At 33.1% G+C, this 23270-nt stretch overlaps 1 protein-coding gene across 1 annotated transcript; it reads right to left on the bottom strand.

Annotated features, from left to right (window-relative positions):
- Positions 1 to 4118: 4118 nt before the first annotated feature.
- Positions 4119 to 19637, bottom strand: LOC128014903 (carbonic anhydrase 4). The gene is made up of 8 exons (XM_052598608.1): positions 19524 to 19637; positions 10709 to 10753; positions 10460 to 10624; positions 9723 to 9868; positions 7739 to 7831; positions 7562 to 7628; positions 6523 to 6686; positions 4119 to 4989 (listed from the first exon to the last, which is right to left on the bottom strand). The coding sequence occupies exons 1-8, from the start codon at positions 19582 to 19584 to the stop codon at positions 4810 to 4812; spliced, it is 921 nt and encodes a 306-aa protein (XP_052454568.1). The 5' UTR covers positions 19585 to 19637; the 3' UTR covers positions 4119 to 4809.
- Between the last annotated feature and the right edge of the window lie 3633 nt (positions 19638 to 23270).

Below are 23270 nucleotides of genomic sequence, written 5' to 3'. Positions count from 1 at the left end.
ATTCAGTGTGAAATTTTACAGTAAAAAGACTGAGATAAAGTTATTTAGAATTTACTTTTTAAAATGTTTCAAACCAAAACTGGCAGTAAATTATACAAATAGCCTTCATACAAAGAAATGGAAAGTAAGACACTAGATCAAAACTAATTTTAATATTTTGTAGAAAGTCTGAAATAGTATTTTCTTGTAAAACATACTTTGTTTGATTTACAACTTCAAAGAATCAGTCTCAAACCCTTCTCTACTGACTAGCGACCATTTACAGATTTAAGAGCCCTAAAATTGTGCATTGGTCAAACATTTAATATTATGAAATATTTTTATTTAAATGCTTACAAAAATGGTTTTCGTGCATGCATGAATATGAATGCATTGTCACTTTTGAATGGTCATTAATGGAGAAAGATGGGCCAATCAGCCAAATATTGCTCATTAATAACATATGATGATTATTGACAGTGCTCAGAGATGTACAGGTCATGCACAGGTCAGATGAGCTCTAAAAAAAAAGTGAAGTGACATTCAGCCAAGTATGGTGACCCATACTCAGAATTTGTGCTCTGCATTTAACCCATCCGAAATGCACACACACAGAGCAGTGAACACACACACACACACACACTATGAGCACACACCCGGAGCAGTGGGCAGCCATTTATGCTGCGGCGCCCGGGGAGCAGTTGGGGGTTCGATGCTCTTGCTCAAGGGCACCTAAGTCGTGGTATTGAAGGTGGAGAGAGAACTGTACATGCACTCCCCCCACCCACAATTCTGTCCGGCCCAAGACTAGAACTCACAACCCTTTGATTGGGAGTCCAACCCTCTAACCATTAGGCCACGACTTCCTCTAGGCACTGAGATGGACAGGAATATGAACAGATAAATCTTTGACTGGTTAAGCAGATTTAAATAGTCGTGAAAGTAGGTTAAATATTGCATTAACAGTTTGCAGATTCAATATTGGTGAGCTGTTTTATGTTGATGAGTCTCAGGTTAATGTGCATAGTTTAAATCTTGACGCTGTACTTCCCAAACTGTTTGACATTAGTTGTGTTTATATTGTTTATTTTCAGTGCTAAAATAGACATTATGTTATAAATGCTGTTGATGGAGCTGCACTTACACTGAACACAGAAGATTCCTTAAATTCCTTAAATAGTAAAAGATAATATAATAATAAATTTAACTGCAAAGAGACTTAAACATATCCATAAGTATATATATATATATATATATATATATATATATATATATATATATATATATATATATATATATATATATATATATATATATATATATATATATATATATATATATATATATATATATATATATATATTCTTTTTCAATGAATATATATATTTTTTTAATTACAATTTTCAATAAAATATATAGAAATATATTTAAGAGAAGTGTGTGTACAGAATGTTATATATAATGTTATTCCAGCAATGCATTTATTTAAATAAATATTTAATAAATATATATATATATATATATATACAATAAATTTATATTATTAGAAAATATTTCTACAAAATATTATACAGTTATCTGACTGCTTTCATATCACACTTGATTATAACATGCATATATATATATATATATATATATATATATATATATATATATTTGTCTGAAATATCTTATAATAAATTTAAATTCGGAAAGTGTTGCAGAACAGTGTTATTTTAGTATTTTTTATTATTATTTTTTTAATGTAAGTTTTATATTATAGTAGCTTTTATTTAATTTTATTAGTTTTAGTTTTAGTACTTTAGTTTCAGTTTAAGTAATTTAAATATTTTTAATTATCATTGCTAAGTACTTTAGTTTGAGTTTATAATTTTTTTTTTTTTTTGTAATGCTAAGTACAGTAGATTAAATTTATTTTCATTTCAATTTCAATTTATTTTCATTTTAGTTATAATCATTTTATTATGCAACCTTGTTTTCGCCCTGGAATAAAACGGGTGTTTGGGACTTTTAACCTTGTAGTTTTAACTTTTTATTGTAATTCTGCGAAAAAAAGTCAGAATTTCAAGAATAACATAGAAAGTCACAAAATTATAATTTTTTTATATATTTTAACTCCCATATTTCTTAGTGTTTCAACTTCTTACATTCAGTTATTATTATTATTATTTTTAATTTGATGTTTATTTATTTTATTTGATTTCAAATGTATTTCAATTACTAAAAATCAATGCAAAATCAATGCAAAAATTACAGATTTAACTTTTTAAACTGATGCTCTGTGAACACGAGTTTTGACTCATTTGTTATAAAAATATGAAACAAAAATCGGGCTGAATGAAATAATAAGAGATTAATAATAAGGACTAAATATGTAATTGTTGTAAATGGAATATTCCTTTAAATTGTTTGAATTACTAAAGAATGAAGGATGCATGTGATGTAAAAATGAAATGCAGCCATTTATTATTACGCTGGAATGCATTCACTATATCATTAGCAGTTACATCATCATAATATCATCAGTGCATTCAAACTGACACTTTCAATGTAAATGAGGAATAAATGTCGATATGAGACGGTTCAGTGATGCTTTGCTGTTGGTCAAAATTCATCAATGCTTTGAGCAATAATACACATAGCAAACATCAACATACATACATGTGTAGAAAAACATACATAAAGATGATGTTAATGTGCATCATGAGTACAGAAGATGCACATTTCCCTGTTTGCAGAGTCACAAATACTAATCATCATATTCTCCAGCAAGAGCATCGAAGCATCACATTTAGACCCTCAAAGTTTATAAAACACAAGTCATTTGTCCTCACAACAGACTCGAACAGAATCTTTTTGATATACAGGATAAGTTTGTGCACGAGATGCATGACTTCAGACGTCTATAGCAAGTCTAGATGTGTGTGAATATCTGTGTGTGAGTGTCAAAGTGTAGTTAGTTTTAACTTTTCACACAGAACAGACCGCTTTCACTTTGACAAATCTTCATCGACCAGCAAAAGGTTTTAAGTGTGTGAATGAAGGCTCCTGAAATAATCAGGTCTCCACTTTAAGTTTTCATTTAGTGCTGAGTGAATGTTTGCTTAAAAAAAGAGCAGGAGAAATAACACAAAAGTGTCTCTTGCAACCTCTTCCACGACCTATATTCACAAAATAGAGACTTCTGGGAATCCATACTCTGGACCAGGTCAATTATTTCGGATGCAAACTGTTCTGGTGTTGCTTGAGGAGGAGTACAGTGAGAAGTGCTTGGTACACACAGTGACGTTCAGAGTTAGTAAAGCTCTTCTATAGGGATGAATGAGTGCTGAAAGTGTGCTTTATCAATGCTTGCATGAATTCACACACTACTGAGCGATGTTATATTAAATCTGGAAACAGAGGATGCTACCCTCCCCTCATTCCCTGCATTATTAGGCATTTTTTGAGCATGACACTGAAGATATTCATTCTCCAGAGGTGAGAATCCTTCAGTGGAAATGCACTGACACTCTTGAGCAGCTGTGAGAGATTCTGTAGAGACGAGCTGAGCAACACTTCCCTTTAAACACCAGAGCGAGCGTTCGGCAGAGAAACAGGACACATGTGATGTGAGCTTCTACAGGAAGGGTGCAAGAAGGGTCACAGCAGTGCACTTTAAAAATATTATACCGTTTTCTGAAGTAAATCTCGGGTGCACTCATTTCTGCAATCCTTCTTTGAAACAATGTTGGCTTATTTAATTATCTCTCAGGAAATATTGGCATATGTTTTATTGTTTTTATTAAGTACAAGTTTAATCTGTTTCAATTTTGCCATCTTTCCATTAATTATATTAGTAATCAAAAAGAAAATACAAATACATCTTTTATATTTATTCAGAGGGGCTGTCCTCATTTATGCTGTGCAATGTATATGTGTATATATGAGGACAGCCCCTCTGAATAAATATAAAAGATGTATTTGTATTTTCTTTTTGATAATACAATATATTGCGTGCACATAAATAACCTTTTTGCGTGCACATAAATATATATATATATTTATGTGCACGCAAAAATGCTGTATGAAGTTATTTATAAATATGTATTCATATATAAAAATGTAATTAAATTACATTTTTATGTATGCAACTATGCATATATTTTTAATATATATATATGTGTGTGTGTGTGTGTGTGTGTGTGTGTGTGTGTGTACTCATAATTGTATGAAATTATTTATAAATAATATTATAAATTAATTATAATAAACATAAAATTAATTTATTAAAAAAAGTTTTCGAATAAGTGACTCGATTCCTTTTTTGGTTCATTTGAAGCAAATTTGTTTCTATTAAACTCTATGAAAGCGTCAATATATTTAATGTAAGTGTATTTGTGTGTATTTGTGTGTTTGCTGTAGCTGGGTTTCTCTCTGATCTGTTCTCACGGCTCTGTGACCTTTCACCCTTGACCTCTGTGACCTTTCACCAGTCGAGTGCTCATCATGGTTGTGTGTGTAAGTAATGCACATCTCCAGCATATCAAAGCATTTGTAAATATAGCTCATGTGTGTGTGTTTGGCAGATGTCTGTAACAGATAAAGGTCATGCATTTATTCCCGGTCAGACCTTCACAGAGGGTCCGAGTGGCTTTAGTCCAGCTCCTATTGATAGCTACTGTACGAACTCACATCTACTGGTCATGCAGTGGACTGCTGTGGTCAGAGATCTGCACTAACTACTCTAGTGTCCTGTAGAAACGGCCTGTGTGGGGTTTTCTTGTTGGTCCGTTGATTGGCTGAGAACTCATTGTGTTGATTGTGTGTCCGAAGCGGGTCGGTCTCGCTCTAGTTCGGACGGGACAGGCCTAATGCTGCGCTGATGGAGGCCAGAATCAGGATGACGCTGGCGATGACCGCTACACCGCTGGACCGGTAAACCACACGTCCGTTACGCGGCTGAATGGGTCTGAATGTTCCCACCATTGGCGTCCCATCTTTGAACTTCAGATCATTAAAACTCTTAAGCTGTTTGAAGACACAATAATCAATAAGGTTAAAAATGAGGATAGGAAGTTTTTTTTTTTTTTTTTTTTTTTTTTTGGGTGAGCTGGCCCTTTAAGTGCTTACTTCTGAAGTCTTTATAGAACCAACAGTCGGTTCATGAAGTAAAAATAATGTATTATATATATATATATATGTGACACTAGACCACAAAACCAGCCTTAAGTCTCAATTATTTGAAACATCTGAAAGCTGAATAAATTATATTTTCATTGATATGGTTTAAATCTGAAATTTAAGGGAGCAAAATTTTAATTTTAAAATTGTCCAAATGAAGTTCTTAGCAATGCATATTACTGATCAAACATGAAGTTTTGATACATTTACGGCATGAAATTTACAAAATATGTTCAAGGAACATATTGTTTACTTAATATCCTAAAGATTTTTTGCCATTAAAAAAAAAATCTATAATTTTTACCCATTCAATGTTTTTTTTGGCTTTTGCTACAGATATATTTTTTATTGTTAAAAATCTTTATAAAAATTTAAATTATTTAATGCCAGCTTTCTGCCGTAGTAACATTTCTCATGTTCATTTACCCAAACTAAAACTAAAACCGAAATGAAAAGTAATAAACACTATGACATTATATTTTACAAAAGCACAACACAATAACTAAAACTTTAACCAAAATAAAAATAAAACCTAAAACCAATATATATTAATAAAACTATAATAATATTTAAATGAGACTAAAATAACACTATTTCATAAGACAATCAAATAAAAAATGATGGAGAAATATAAAAGTATGGTATTATTAGTTGCTTATTAGCATGCGTATTACTAGAATATTAGCCATGTATTAGTGCTAATTAAGAACATATTAATGCCTTATTCTACATCCCTAATCTTACCCAATATCTAAATCTAACATCTATCTTACTAACTATTAATAAAAAGCAAATTAAGAATTTATTTAGCGACAAGTCGTAGTTAATAGTTAACAAGTGTTACCTATTCTATAGTGTTACCAAAAGTATTAATAGAGACTTCTTAATAATATATTATAAAAAAATGAGGTCACACTTTATTTTAGGGTCCAATTCTCACTATTAACTAACCATTAACTATTAGTTTTACCTCAATTAACCCCTTATTTGCTGCTTATTAATAGTTTATAAGGTAGTTGTTAAGTTTAGGGTATTGGGTAGGATTATGGATGTCATGCATTAAATGTACTTTATAAGCACTAATAAACAGCCAATATATTAATAATAGACATGCTAATAAGCAAGTAGTTATTAGTGTGAATTGGACCCTGTACTAAAGTGTTACCGTACTTTCTAGATTCTGAAGTTTCTGTCGAATAAATGCTGTTTTCATGCATGAAATGTGCATAAAATGGTTGTTTATATACATAAACATACATGACTGGAGACAGCAAAGTAGATGTTGTGGGGAAAACCAATAAAACCAGCTCTTCTCCATCATGTTTAAAGTTTATGGCCCGTTCAACTCCGAAGTTTTTAGTGTTTAAGCTTCAGTCGTACCTGTTGTATGTCGAGGGGAATGGGGTTTTCAAACACCGTCCACACCACAACCTCCGTGCAGTCCGGTGTGGTCAGCGAGCCGTCATACCGGTAATAGTTCGTCATGTTGGCTTCAGGCAGAATGAGCTGATTCAGAGAGATCTTACGAAGCGTCGTGTTTCCATCTGCGCAAATGAAAAAGAGTTATGATGTGAGTGCATGAATGTGTGTTCAGGGAAACACATTTGGTGATGAATGCATCTTATGCTCACCTACGTTGCATTTATTTGATCAAAAATATAGCAAAAAAGAAAATATTTTTGCTATTTAAAAGTAAGTTGTGCTGCTTCATATTTTTGCCCAAACCGTGACACATTTTATTTTTCAGGATTGAATAAAAAGTAAAAAAAATTGAAAATTTTTTAATGCATCATTGAGGAATAAAAGCCTTTGTTTCTTTCTTTCAAAAACAGAAAAATCGTGCTTTTGAACAATAGCGTGTTTTTAAATATTTCTATAAATGCATAAAGTTTTCTTTTATGGTTAGTATAAGTCTGTAATAATTATATCTAGCTTTATTTGAAATCTCTAAAAAATATCTATTAAGTTTCCACGTAGACTTTATTTTTTTTTTTATTAAAATTTATTTTAGTTAATTTCTTCCTAAATGTTTTGCAACGACAAACATGTTTTTATTATTCAAATTAATGTGTGCATATTAAAAGTGTGCAATTTCTTTGCTAGTAACAGCACCAAGTGGAACAAAATAATGAAAGATAAATCTTCCAGAAGTCGTATTGTCCCTCAAGCTCACGTCATTGATTGAGTAATAATCTGGCATGTCGTGTCGCTCAAACAAACAGATCAATGTCATGAAAGCGTCAGTGTTTCACTCTTCAGCCAAACTGCTGAGACTCTGAACATTAAACTGACATGATGCAAACTAGTTGAACATTAAATACATGACACACTTCACTTTTAAAAGGATATTCCAGGATATGGACGATGGGATTTAAATAGAGTAAAAGAATGAGAGCACCATGCACAGATGTTTTCTTACTTGTATTCTGGATGCTGCGCAGGCCGTGTGTGAACTCATTGTACTTTTTGTTTGTGCTGGTTGACTCCTGAAAGTTAAAAGCAATGTTGATTTTTCATTATACTAATTCAAAAAATCATCGCTGAGCAAACCGAACAAGCTTATATTTCTTGATTTTAAAGCGCAAGTGTTTCACACCTCGTAGAAGAATCCCAGCACGGCGACTCCAGAAGGATCTTTGAGTGCATCTTCAAGTCTGTCGTATCTTTGTTTCATGTGCACTATATGCAGCTGGAGAGAGAGAATACACATGATAATACATGTTCTTGTACTTTTGTTTATTTGCAAAAAAAATTTTATAATAATAAAAGTTAAGAAATATATAAATAAATAATAACGTTTTTATTATTTTATTTTTTTATTTTTATTTTTATTTTTATTTTTATTTTTATTTTTTTATTTTTTTTCGTTGAAGTAAAACTATGGAAAGTGGCGGGAAACTCACATTATGTAATGTTTTCCTCTAATGCATGTTGGCTACAATTATTGTCACCCCTAGAAATTATTCAGAGTAAAGTATATTCCCTTTCATATTTACATTTTTTAGGGTGAGCATGACATTCTTCAGCTATGACTTCCTGTTCCACAGGTTTATAAATATGAGGAACACAAAGGCCAAATACCCTTAACTATTTACATTTAGTCATTTTGCAGACACGTTTTTTTCCAAAACGGCTTACAATTGGGGGATGCATAAAGCGATTCTTCTTCAAGAGGCAAACAGACACAGGAAGTGCTTGTAAACCAAGGTTTAGACATTGTTCAAGTACAAGCTAGAACAAAAATAATAAAAAAAATTTTTTAAGGATGAAGCCAAGTAGTTTCGAAAGAGATGAATTTTCAGCTGTCGCTTGAAAATTGTCAGGGATTCAGAATTCCGGATAAGGGTTGGGAAGATGATTCCGAGAGCCAGGATCATCCATCACAAAGAAAAACAGACTGTTATCAGAACAAGATTCCCATTTCCACCTTCAATAATTAACTTTTTAAGAACAAAAATTTGATTTATTTTTTTTATTAGATTTTTTAAAAATGTTATGGGGTTTCGAATGAAAACATGACTTTCTGTTACGAAACAGGGAAAGCATGTTTATTACTCATTTTGGGAGACATAACAAATGAGGGAAAGAAATTATATTTCAGTATTCTATTAAATGTTATATATCATTATGAAGAGCTCGTCAGTTATTACTCCCATTATTACACTTCTTTTTTTCATGTTGCCCCAAAATCACATTAATATGCAAATTAGATTTTAGTTTATTGATACATTGTATATAATGAGAAAACCAATTTATGGTCATATTACAAACATTTTGCAGAAAGAAAAATGGTATATTGAATGTTTCTGTTATAATATAGTTGTGAATCATCTTAATACAATGTTTGGTAAAAAAAATAAAAAATTAAGTTTGAAACTAAAAATGTATTGGTGATTTAAAAAAATCAACTTTTTTTTTACCTTTTTTATGCTCTAAACAATGTAAAGACATGGAAGAAACGAACTTTTTTCCTAGAACTTTTTTCTCGGGTCATACGAGGTTGAGAAGTTACAACTAAAGATATTACGAATCTGCTTGGAAGAGGGTGTGTGTCTCTATTGTCCTAATGCGCGTCGAGGAGGAGAGATTTAGGGGCCAAAGACTCCCCGAGGATCACAGCTGAAGAATCATACACAGATTAGTTGAGTCTCGGGGTCAGAAAGCCTCTACATCAACATGTTGTTCAGGAGGGTTTCGAGAAAAATCCTTTCTACACAAACTCCAGCATACTCAGACGTCAGAGGAGTTCGGTGCAAACAGGGGTTTTCTGTCACTGTTTGGATGTAATAAAACAATGAAAGATATATCTTCTGTCACAGACAAATAATTCTAACCTTGATATCAGGATTATGCATAAAATAATGTCATGCATGTGAAAATCTGTGGCTCAGATCCAGACAGGAATCGTGTGTCTGTGGAGAATACAAGACTTCTTCACCGTACAAACAGTTTTCAAAACAAAAATGCACCAAAATGCATCATATTTTGTGGGAAAGAGTGACGAACTCCAGGAAAACAGACACTATTTTTTAAATCAGCTGCACACAATGAGTGAGAAACGAGTATTGGATTAGTCTTACCTCCATAGGATACTGCTCTCCATCGATGGTGTGTTCAGATCCAGGACCTCCGTTGTTGCCCCAGTGGAGGTGAAACTGCACGGCTTTGTACGTTTCTTCCAGGTTTCCTCCGGACACTGTGGCTGTGATGGGTATATTGACCTGAACTGAGGTGGAAAACACAACATTACAGTCCAGCATCACACAGAACACTTTGTTTCTTCATCAGTTTTGGAGAAATGCAGCATTGCGTCAGTGTCTCGCCAATGGATGCTCTGCAGTGAATGGGTGCCGTCAGAATGAGAGTCCAAACAGCTGATAAATACACATATTGACACATGTGTTTAAACGCTGCTTGATCTGTGCAGATTTCTCTCCTGATTCAGAACACTTTTTCACTGGAGGAAGTGTTGTTATTGATTATAGATTAAAACGTCTTCATGCTGGATTCGTTTTTAGTGTTTTGCGTCTCCAGATTTTAACTGATGGACTGGAAGAAGTGTTTTATTGTGATGTTTTTATCAGCTGTCTGGACTCTCGCTCTGGCGGCACCCATTCGCTTGCTGAGACACTGATGCGATGCTACATTTCTCCAAATCTGATGAAGGAACAAACTATATTAGTTGCTCAGTCTACAACATTTCATGAGCTCAGCAGAGCGTGACAAAAGAGACATTTCCAGCTCCACGCTCCACGTCAGAGTAGATTAGTTTAGTTTTTGTCTTCAGCTGCGGTTCTTGTCCAGTTTGCAGTTTTACCCGAGTGGCCATTGTTCTTCATGGTGCTGTCGAACACGGTCTGGTAGCCGGTGAATCTGAAAGGCGTCAGGCGTTCATCCAGCACGGTTTTCTTTGTCACTATGTTGATTGGTGACTGTCTGCTCTCCCCACAGTCTTTATTGACAAGTTTCCATTGGTCCGGTCCTTAGAGCAACATGGAGAAGTTACAGTACGTTAGATTTAGTTTAGCCACGTGTCTAGAATGGCATGTTAAGATGCTCAACGTACCTTTACAGTGGGACGGACAGCTCACTTGTGTCTGGTAGCACCAGTCTGTATGAATATAAAAGTATTGGAATGCTTTATGCATTTTTTTTTTTTTTTTTTTTGGTGCAATTTAATGCATCTTTTGTTAGTCAATAATCAATCATACTAGATCTTCTAGACAGACAAATTTTCTCAAACATTTCAAATTTTTTACATGTCATTTTTGATTAATAATGCAGTAAAACAGTAAAATTGATAAATATTATTCCAATTTAAAACACTGTTTTCTATGTGAATATCTGTTAAAGTGTAATTTATTTCTGTGATGCTCCGCTGTATTTTCAGCATCATTCCTCCAGTCTTCAGTGTCACATGATCTTCAGAAATCATGAAAATATGATGATTTGGTGTTTAATTACCATCATTTATTATTAGTGGTCAGTTATTACATTGGATTTGTGTTTCTTAGTATTATCATAGTTGAAAATATAAATATTTAAAACATTATACAATTAATTACTGTCACTTCAAAAAAAAATTATGTGTTTTTTCCCCCCTGAATAAAATTATGAATGTATTTTTATTTTTCTCACTGCAAACTTTTGAATGTTAATCTATCACAGTTTTAGCAGCACATCTGTCGTCGACATTGATAATAATCAGAAATGTTTCTTAAGCGACAATTAGAATGATTTCTGAAGAAGAAGCGGAGTAATGATGATGAAAATCCAGATTTGATCACAGAAATAAATTACTCTTTAACAGACATTGACACAGAAAACATATTTTTAAATTGCAATAATATTTTACAATTTTTTTCTGCATTTACTGTACTTTTGATCAAATAAATTCGCCCTTGGTAAGCAGAAGAGACTTCTTTCAAATACATAAATTTGAATCATTTCAAACTTTTGACCGATAATATATTAAACAAGTTATTAATTCTAATGACTTCATTCTATTGAGTCGTCCAGCAGGAAAACCTCTCCCTGCCGCTCACAATGAGCACAGACAACATTGAATTGTTCGGAGAATTGTTGATAATGACAAAACTATCTTCAGATTCTTAACAGAAGTAGTAACGGGATGTTTTGAAGTCTCTCAGGCAACTTCTCAAGAAGTTACTCAGTCATGATAGTTTTCATGACCCCTGCATCTCCTTTTCCTTCACAACGAGATCCTGTTATTTCATAAATTAAAGAGACATGTCACTGATGACCCAAATGTTTTAGCTTGGAAGCTGCTCTTGGTTCTTGCTTGTTTTGCGTTTGAGTCTTAGATGTTTCTTCTAAAATCACTTCGGAGGATGAGTCGATTATTGTTACACAGTAAGACAAATGAACGTGGAGCACCTATAAGATCAATTCATGAGAAATGTTTGAGTTCAGTTGCACATGTTGCTAAAAAAAAAAAGGGTTTAAAATGACTCTTTAGGTTAAAATACATGTCACACAATTGAGGAAGGTCATTTCTAATGCAAGTGATATTTCTCTTCTGCAAAGACATTATTCATTCATAAATTAATTTGATGAGCTTTCTTCGCCCTCTTTGTCAGAATGAGCTCATATGATCTTGTATTGACACTGATGACAAACATTTCATTAAAGGAAAGAATGACTAGGTTTCTTTGTGTTAAAAACTAACAAAACACTTCCTTCTGATTGTGACTCGTGTGTTTCAGTGACTTATTACTGATTTAATGAAATAGATAATGATCATATTTAATAGATTTAACTCTGTTAAGTGTGCAATCAATGTCTATTTTTAATTATAATATCAGCCCATTTGCATGTTCACATCCATTAAAAACTGACGATTTATATAGAATAAAAACAACAAATTCTGCCTAAAACGAAATTATTAAAATGTCTTGTTTTTACCATCTCTTTATACATTTACTCAGATTTTTATATATATATTATACGTTTTTTCTTCTGAGAATTTGTGTCTCAGAAAATTTAATAAAATCAGTAATAATAAAAATAATAAATAATAACAAATAAAACATTACGATTAATGTATTTTAATTGCACATGAAATTTCCATGCATTTGCTTAACATAAACTAATACATTTAATTTGATGCACATTTATCAATCATGCATAAATTAGATAAATTAGTGAGATAGATTTTAGTAATAATACTAATAAACTGAATGGGTTTTAAATGCACATGATTAATAAATACAGTTTGTTCCAACCTCATAACTGAAAATTGCTTGTTCCAGAGCTAGTCATAATTGAACCATGCTAATACTTTTTAACCTAATAACAGAAAAACAGATTTAAGCAGACAGTTTTTGTTTTGTCCAGCTGTATTTACTCTTATAACATCAATGTGAAAGATATAGCACCAACATGTAACAGAAAATGATCACCCCCTCCTAAAAACCAGGTGTATCTAATCACCTTCTCAAGGACACACAAATCCTGTGATCATCTGTGCTCATTTCAATCAGCTCAGCATTAAACAAGCTTTCCTTGAAGTTTTTCAGTCCCTGGTAGTGCAACTGAAGCAAACCATCAACTATGAGTGACAAGACACTGTCAGAAGATCTCTGGGATAAAGATGGAGACAACAACATTTCAAAGGCTTTATCAACATCTAGGAGCACAGTGAAGTCTATTATTCAGAAGTGGAAGGTATTTGGTTCAACACGGACCATCCCTGGATCAGGACCACGCTCCAAACTGATGAAAGAGAGACAATCGAGAGACCTACAGCGACTCGGAAGCAGCTGCAGGAGGTTATGACAAAGAGTGTTCATTGTGTGCATGTAATAACAATATCATAAATCATCCACCAATCTGGCTTGTATGGAAAAAACTCACTCCTTGAGAAAGGCCCTGTGCGGTCGTAACTGAGCTTTGCCGAAACACACCTTGAAGATTCTGAGGCAGATGAGACTATAATTGAATTATTGGCCTAAACACCAAATGATATTTCTGGTGGAACTCCAATCCAGAGCTCAGCATCCAGAGAAAAGCGTCCCTATATTAAAGCATGGAGCCGGTGATGTCCTGTTCTGGGACTGAAGCACTCGTTATAATGAAACATGGACGGCCCAAAAAGCTGTCAATGGAAACAATGACCCAAAGCACACAGAACTGTTCATTTCAAGCTGCAAAATGTGATTATGTTAAAGGTGGGTTGATTCTTTTCAATACTCAATGTGTGTGTGTGTGTGTGTGTGTGTGTGTACCTTTATGAAAAAAAAGTTAATTCAAGTGTGCTATTAGTATACTTCTTTTAAACTAAAAATACGAAAGTATGATTTTAGTTTACATTTTATGTACTTCTCGGAAATATACTTAAAATGAAATTTACGTATACTTGACTTATACTTACAAAAACTCTAAATAGATTTGAGCTATACTTGTGCTCCTAAAATCCGTGTTTTAATTGTTATACAGTAGAGGGCGCTAGTACACATGCTCTGTATAGAATTTCCAAAAACACAAGAGAAGAAAAAGAAACACTAGACACTAACACATGTAATCTAACATTATCCTCTGACATGAAACAGCATCAAAACTTTAACATTATGGAATAAAATGTTGACCGATGAAGAGGTGATAATTACAGTCAAATTTTGGGGTGTTTTTTGTTCCAAATGTTATTTCTTTATTTTTTTTAAATGAAACTTATCCACATTAAAGTGTAAATTAATATGTTAATAAAATGCATGTTTTTGTTTACAAGCAGATACTCTGTTCTTTATTTGGATGTTTTTTATGTTCAGATATTCATTTAACAAACTATATACAAATTAAAACCTTAGTAGGGGACATAGTAGTATACTTAAAGTATAATGTAAAGTTCACTTAAAAAAACTTATGAGTATACTTGAAGTATAAAACTACGAAACTAGCAGTTTACTGAAACTATACTTCAAAGTGTACAAAGTATTTAATTAGTAAACTATCAGTGTACCTATAAGTTTACTTTAAGTATAATTACAGTACAAACTACAAACATAGCGGTAAACGAGTTGTGTTCTCAAAGTCTGCTACTTAAAGAATACCTAAAAGTATACTTTTATATACTAGAAAGTGGGATCATTTAGTCCCAAGGAGTATTGAAACAGTACACTTAAAAGTATACTAGCTATACTTGTGCTCCTATAAGCTGTGTTTTCATTGTTATACAGTAGAGGGCGCTAGTACACATCTTCTGTATAGAATAAAAAAAAACACAAGTACACTTAAAAGTATACTACTAGAAGTATACTTGCTACATATACTATACTTAAAAATACACTTGAAGTGTACTTAAGTTAAATTTAACTGGAAGTACTATTACTTCTTGGTATGGGTATATATATATATATATATATATATATATATATATGTATGTATAAATATATTTTTCTGTGTACATCAAAATACCTCCCTTTAGATTGATCATGTTTCTTCACTGAATTATATTAGTTTTTCATCGTTTACACTTAGATTGACCTCATCAAGCTTAATAGTTCACGGCTCTGGCACATAACTTGTTTTTAGTGACTTCAGCGTCATTCAGATTTATCATGTGATGTTTATTAAACTCTTCCCCGACTGTTCACTTGTTTTGTTTTGCTCCCTCGCAAACGAAGCATTGTTCCCACGTCTCCATCATAAGCTGTTATTCCCTGCCATTCAAATACCTCTAATACACAGGAATTGCGTTTCTATTGTTTGTTAGCTGGACAGACACGAGGCGAGGGTCCGGCGCTCTATCGATCTCCGCTATCTCACACAGACCACTCTTATTTTATTAATATTTCACAATGGTCTCCACCTCACAAAATATTTCGACGCAATCTCTGAAATCCAATATTTATGAAAAACATGCACGCCATTGAAGTGAAAGGGTCAGGTCGCCTGGTTTTGTTATTTTTAAGTTCAGTCCCACACATACAAGGCCAGCCGGTGGAAGTGAGGGTTTTGCAGAGGAAGTGCCAGCGAGGGCAGGTCTTCTGTGGGCACATGATAATCAGCATCACAAAGAACGGCTCGAAAGCCAAAGCATCCTCGCTCCACCTGATGCAGACCTGCTGTCTCCAGAGCCACAAGAAAGCCTCGGTTTCTCTCTAAGAGTCGTGTGGAGCACAAAGCCAGGAACGTGAGGTGGTCAGCGAGCAAGAAACGGTTTATCATTTCCTACTGTGTGCTGCTTTTACCCAGAATCCACATGATGTCATTTCCCTCACAGAAGCATCATAAGTGCAACACGATTCCAGATACAAAACTCCATTCATTTTCTACACAGGGAAGTAGATTTAAAAAAAAAAAAATTATATTCTTAAGAACACTGTATTATTTGTACAGATCCCTCCCAACACACTGGGAACTAAGAAGATACTAAATAAAAGATTCAGTCAGAAAAATATTATTTTAAATTCTATTCCTTTTATCTTTAGAACAAATGTTTTCTGCCAAGCTGAAACCTGAGTGCCTTAGAATATATACAATTTAAAATAAAAAATGATAAAAAATGTAGAATATATGAAATAAAAGCTTAAATCTAAATAAATATTTTGTAATTTTTTATTATACTTTTTTATTATTATTAGCTTATTATTCTATTCTCTGCCTTAGAAGATATAAAATAAAGGTTATGTTAAATAAATAAATTATATTTTTTTTCAATAACAAATAATGTTTGTAAAGAGACAATACTTTTTACATTATGTTTTTTTTTTTTGTCTGTCCTCAACCAACCCGAAAAAGACGGTCTTAAAAGATATTAAATAAATGAAATGTTACAATAAAAGTAAAAAGTAAGTAAAAAGGGAGATAACTAATTTGAGATCTTAGGTTGTTATCTTACATTATTTCAATTCATCTTTTAAAAATAATAATAATAAAAAATAAAAAATAAATGACGGCTGAATTTTTGATGAGAAACTACATTACCCATGATTCTCTACAAACGATTCCACCAATCAGGAAAGTCACTGCGTGAACGCCACACAAATTACATAATCGAGAAAAAAAAAATACTTCCAGAACCAACGCTGCTAAAAAAAAGTGGTTAGCAATTGATTAGTTAGCCTACTTGTGAACATAGTAAACACATTCCTCAATGCACACTGTAAGCGTGCATCAGAGATTGTGTCTGTTGATCACTATGAAGTCATTTGGCTTTAATTGAGCAGGTTTTATGAATGTATATCATTAACCACGTCGAGTCCGGAGCGTACGTCAGCGGAGAACAATACCTGTCTGTTCACTGATATGAGTTAACAAACCGCCTTTGATCTTTAGAGCGGTGTGAGAAACAAAGTGAGGGTCACAATAGGTCACAGAAATATCTCAAAGAGCCAAAGACTCAACACTAAACGAAAAAACAACACAAAAGACGAAGCAAAGAAAATACAGTTTCATGCACGTAAACCTGAACACAAATCCTGGCGTGAAACTGCTGCGAGTCGCTCGATCAGTGTGCGTACTACTTATATATATATATATATATATACATACAGTTTCCTCATTGAGACACCAAGACTGAATTTACCTTCTGGCATTTTGGTACATACTGCATTTAACATTAATAACCATAGCTGTCTGCAGTTCATGCTGCAATGCATGCTGGGAACTCACAACCCTTAACATTTCAGCAATATTGCTACATTTCAATTCTCTCTTCAAATAACTGTGTTGGGACAACATTTGGAGGAAATTCTATTGGTCTAATAACATGGGTTTTTAAGTAGTTTGACTTTACATGTCTTAGTGTTTATGAACTGTAAGCTTGAAAATATATTGTTTATTTTGCAGTGCACCTAGGAAACATTTTCAGCATCTTATGTCACCTCATAAGACAACTCATTACATAAGGTAGGTAGCATGGTATCCCTTGTGGTTAAAACAATCCTAAAATGCACTGAGAGAGAAAACATTTCCAATCAAGATCACAGATGCATTTGAGAGAAATTAGAAATGCATTGTGCATTTTGTTTATTTTATTTTGCACTGAAAACCTCAGTATTGCAAAAAGCATATATTGTGTCAATCATGCATTTCACATGAGATAACATTTCTTGAAGACAGTTTGCAATCAGTCATTCGGGTAAAGAAGCTGCATTACGAAGGAGCCGTCTAAGCTAGAGCTTTCTTTAACTTTTTAATGAATAATAATGAAGATTAAAGTGATTGTTTAGCTCTATACAGAACCAAACACCTGTTTGTGTGTCTAAACTGGCTCTTGTATTTTATTGACATACAGCTGTCCTAGACAGAATGTCATTGCATTACATAGAAATGATATCAATCAAATGCAACACTATCTTTTGACTAGTCGTTATCATCAAACACAGTCACTGAGCACCGACTATCCTCATTTTCAACACTCCAGCTATTGTTTAAGCATTTCAAAGCGAACAAACTTCCTTTTGTCGAGTCATTTTCATTTGTATAGCACTTTTCAACAAAACACGTCATTTCAAAGCAGATTTACAAAAAAAAAAAAAAAAAAAAATGTGTCAGATCCAACATCAAAGCGTTGTAATGTATTTAAGCTATCATTAATGTCGATTGTTTACAATAACTGACACTTGCTTGGATATTTCGTAACGTTTTTTAGTATGACTTCGCTGTGTAAATAGGTTTTGGCACCACTGGAATTAATCTGTCAATCTTCAAAATGAATCTGTCAATCTTTATTATTTTTGCACGCTTTTCAAATGCGCTACTCGGCCAATTAGCGTCTAAAAAAAAACAAGCATAAATATTGTAATTATTTATCATTTTATTTTTTTGTTCCCAAAAATGCACTATTTTTGTAACTTTGAACTAGGTTTTCAAACATTTCAATAACCACAAATAGAAATCACGTGCATCTTTTTTGGAGGAAACACATTGCTCTGCTCGAGAACTTGGCTTCTCAAAACCAAATACTGCGATTATTTTCCCCTTTAGTGTTAATTAGCATGCTATATCACAAAAACATAGCGTCCTTAAAGATCTTTGACGTCTGGTTTAGTGTACAAAGGGCGCCAGAGGACAAACTCGGTTGCACGTGACGAACTTGAACAGCTCGCGCACAGAACATTTCTATAAAGTCCTCGTGCAAGCAGGTGCAGCTCCAGAGCATCATCGACCGCTGGATTTTAGGAGCTCGTCCTACATGAGAACAGGGACGGAACCAGTGTCCTTGAGCAGAAAGAAAGATGCTCCTTCCTTCAGAAAACAGGTCTCTCTCTCTCTCTCTCTCTCTCTCTCTCTCTCTCTCTCTCTCTCTCTCTCTCTCTCTCTCTCTCTCTCCCCGACGGACTTTTTTGAGTTGCTTCGAGTTTCGTGCGTCAGATGACACTGAAGGATTTTCTAAATGCATATAGATTAATAACTCTGACAGTCTGCCTAGGTAAGACAAGCTACATAATATTCATAAAAACAAAAACGTGCCTTGAGTTTTAATGAATGGATCGATTTTATTCAGTGTTCTGAAAACAATTGTCTGTGAGCTGTGAATATAGTAAAAGCTGTAAAAAATAAACGCAGACAAGAAAAAAAAAAAAAAAAAAAAGCATCATGCATTTTTTAAAAAGCTTGAGACTTTCTGATTTTTATAGAAATTAAATGTCATTATATAAGAGTGTTTTATGCATTAATAAGACTTTTTGCAACTATATGCAAATTTCTAGTAATAGCCTCGGAAGTTTTACACAAGAGTCATTCTGTTCAGATCTGAAGTCATTCATTAAGTTTAATCTGACCAGTGCGACACTGATCGATTCGAATCGATTGATGTTACCCCGTGGATTTACATAGACGTGAATGAGATTGAATCTGAACGCATATATGATGCATTAAGCACCGTTGCATCAGCATCCCGAATGTGCGGGACTCACCTGCACCGGTGCACGGACGCAGAAGCAGAGGCAGAAGAACAGCTGAAAGCAGACACCGCATCGTGAAGGTCCTGTGACTCCAGCAATGACACCCCACCAAATCTGACCCTCTGAGAGGGGGCTCGTCTCTTATATAGTGATACATCTATCAATGGACATGATGGAGTCTGCTGGCCCCTCCCATCACATTCCTCAATAACGAGAGCATCCCATCACACACGTGCTATGCACCTTGTGTATTATTAAATATGCTCATTATTCCTAAATACTAATACTATCCACGACAATGACAAAACCTCCTCACCTATATGTGTATGATATGTGAGTTAGATTAACCTTAATGCATACTACAAGTAGGAAAGTTTTTAAAAAAAATTTTTTTCCAAATCAACTTATAGTTTACATAAACTTATTGCAAAAATATATCAAATGTATTCAAACTTTATTCCTGGTGAAATCCTGAATAATGATTCGTACAGTAGGTCTGTTTTTGTTCTGGCGTGTCAGGGAGATTATCGTTATAAAATGAGGACAATTCTGTCAGGGAGTATAGGAAGTGTTGAATTATTGTTATTGTTTTACTTTCACTGCCTCCCATTTTATCACACAATTAATAAGCCGTAATCTTGCTGTGCTGTGTGTTGTAAACTTCAGATTTTCAGATGAAAAGCACTTCCCATCCTTTTATATTTTCCTGAATTAGCCTACTCACATGATTAGTGATTCTATAATTGGAGATACATTTGGCATTGCAAAAAGTTAAGAAAAAAAAAAAAAAGATTTTTTTTTAAATATTTAATTGTAATAATTCAGTGTTTGGCAAACACAACTTACTTCCTTTTTTAATTTTAATGAAACAAAAAACAACAACAAAAAACAGCTGTCTACTTAGATTGTTTGTCAACTCTGTTACTGACAAATTAGCCAATGTATAGAAATACAAATAAATAATAACAGGAAAAATCCTTCTTGTTTCTTTAGACAAACAGTCCTTACATTCCACCACTTGAAACTGAGATCATATTTCACCTATGCATACCTTTAAAAAAATTAATAAAATACCTATGTCTTCACAGAACCATCCACTTGGAGCGAATATTTTTCATCTTAAAATGTATACAATATCCAGTTAAAAAAAGAAATGTTGAAATATTACAAAGGTGAAAAAATAAATCAATGTTTATTAGAATTTTTTATAAACAGAGTTGACCCTTTAAGTAACAGAACTGACAGAATTGTCCAATGGTAGCCTCATTACTCTATTGTGGTAACAGAGTTCAACGGTAACAGAATTTATCATTTTCTTTATTTTTTAGCCAAAAACTCCACTTGCTAGCATAAATGCTAAGAGCACATGGCACCACTGAAATCATGATTAAGAGACTTATAAATAACACGTGTGATGAAGGAAAAAAGGCAGTGAGGCAGTGACATCATTTCCTGCATCGTACATAGATGTGACGCAAAGTATGGTACAGTAACAGAGTTGATGCAAGATTTACGGACACAATTTTATAAGAAAAAAGTTATTTAAAATTGTTATTTTATTTTTTAATTTTTATAATTTTGTAAAATTTGGTACATGACTCGTCAGGGCTAAAATATTACCAAAAGACAAGCATAATCAAATCTTTTGATTACTCCTTGATACATGTTGGACAAAATGCATTGGCTAATTTGGACAACTAGAAATCATGATTTTCAGCTATTTAAGACACTTTTTGTACAAATTACATAGTTTATTATTATGTATACTGTCTATGTGGGCCGTTGAATGCTTGAATCTGATTGGCTGACGAAGGTTCTAAGGTGCGCAATAGAGGGGTGGAACTATGATGTCACTTTGTAGGCAAAACCCAGTAGCGAGTTAGCATTTTTAGCGCTTCCGGGCTCCACTCTCACTAATGACTTAGAGTGTTACATTTTTTAAAAAAGACGGTTGCTAACAAGTTTCTAAATGGGACTAGAGACGCTGGCGGAGACATTAAACGTCATCACGCCGAACAGTTTATCAATTTACAGTATTTTAATTTAATGGATTAAATGCACTTGAATTTTATTGAATAGTTCGTGAAGACACTTTTTTATTTAAAATATTCTTATTAAGGATTTATTGACTTTTAATGCACCTTATTTCGAACTGTTTTCTTTCAAATCAAAGCTAAATACACGTAGAAACAGCGCACCCTTGCGGCGCGGAGGACACAGAAGAGCCGTATTTATTTAACCCGTTTAATCCCACCAGTCACAATGTTTTCTTTTATAAAGCTCTAAAAACCTTACTGACTGATGTTTTAATGCACTTCCTGCAAACATTGAAAAAAAGCGTCTCAATTAAATGTGCAGTTTCACGTGATAAGTGCGAATGATCACATGACCAGAGCAGCTTAATTCCAAGATGATGGCTGCATCAAATCTCAGAAACTAAAGGCTAGTAAAGTGTCTTAACATAAATATATGACAAAGATTTTTGGTACACATGATCTTTAGGGTGTCTAGTATTAATATATGCATTCACACATATTACGTTTTGTTGAGTGTGGTCACAGAATGAGTAAACATGATGATGATCAAAATAGTGGGATAACAGTGAACTTAGGTAGGCCTATATACAATATAAAACCAATTGCATGCAGCTGCTAGTGAAAATGACAATAACATGTTGCAATGACAAAATATTGCACTAAATGTTACAATAAATGTACAATAGTGATGTTGTAATACTGTAAGCATTAATATAAACATTTGTTTTCTGCATTCAAGCTCATATATCAATGCTTGTTGAGTGCATTTCTATGTGACAAAAAAATATTATTATTAAATTTGGTGCATTTGAATTCAGTAATAATATATCATGATTTGTTTATATAATGCTTGTTTTATTCATTTATTATCTCCAATTTAAGGCTCTATAACCCACCAAAACATTGTCAGGGTAACTCGTGGGACGATTTTAGTTTATATGGGAAATAAAGTTGCTTGAGTAAACACCCTTCTTTATTCACAACAGATAAATGCAGTTATGAATATTGACTACAGCTGAGCAGTCATTAATGTGGGTTTGGTGACATCTAATGGTCGGTAGCATATTATCATCAAAGCCTTCTATATAATAACACTAATACAGCAGAACTAATAATAGTAGGATTAACTAGTAGACCAATGCATTTAAAACATAGTTTGTGTATTTGTTTATTACATTTTGTGTAGTTAATAAGAAGTATTAACTATTACAAAAAATATTACAAAGAAACACTAGGGCTTGATGCTTAACAGATCAGATTGATTGTTTTAATGAACATTAATGCTTTTTTATCTTTAATGCATTAATAGAGTAATGTTTTACTGAAAGATGCACATTGAAGGATTAGCGCATTATTCATATAATTAATCAGAAGATCTTGTTTTGAAGTCTGCCTTTATTTTATAGTCGGTTTGTTCATTTAGTTGGATGAATGTATAATGAACTTCACATCATGTAATCCGTACTATTGTATGTATCATTCCACTCATAAAAAAATAAAAGCATTAATATTCTGAATTCGTTAACTGCATTTGAGTCATTATTAGTTATTAGTGATTTTTCATTGTTATTTTTAAGTAGTTTATAGGTTTTTTTATTTTAGTACAAAACAGTATTTTGAATTAGTTTTTATTTTTAAATTGTGCTTTTTCACTTTAAGATTTTTCTATTTTTATTATTTTATAAATAAATGTCTAAGATTTAAAAAAAAATAGTTTTAGTTA

Source organism: Carassius gibelio, chromosome A5 (genome assembly GCF_023724105.1).
Source record: "Carassius gibelio isolate Cgi1373 ecotype wild population from Czech Republic chromosome A5, carGib1.2-hapl.c, whole genome shotgun sequence".
In the NCBI taxonomy this organism is placed as follows: domain Eukaryota; kingdom Metazoa; phylum Chordata; class Actinopteri; order Cypriniformes; family Cyprinidae; genus Carassius; species Carassius gibelio.
Note: the sequence above shows the minus strand (reverse complement) of the source record. Positions and strands in the feature narration are given on the sequence as shown.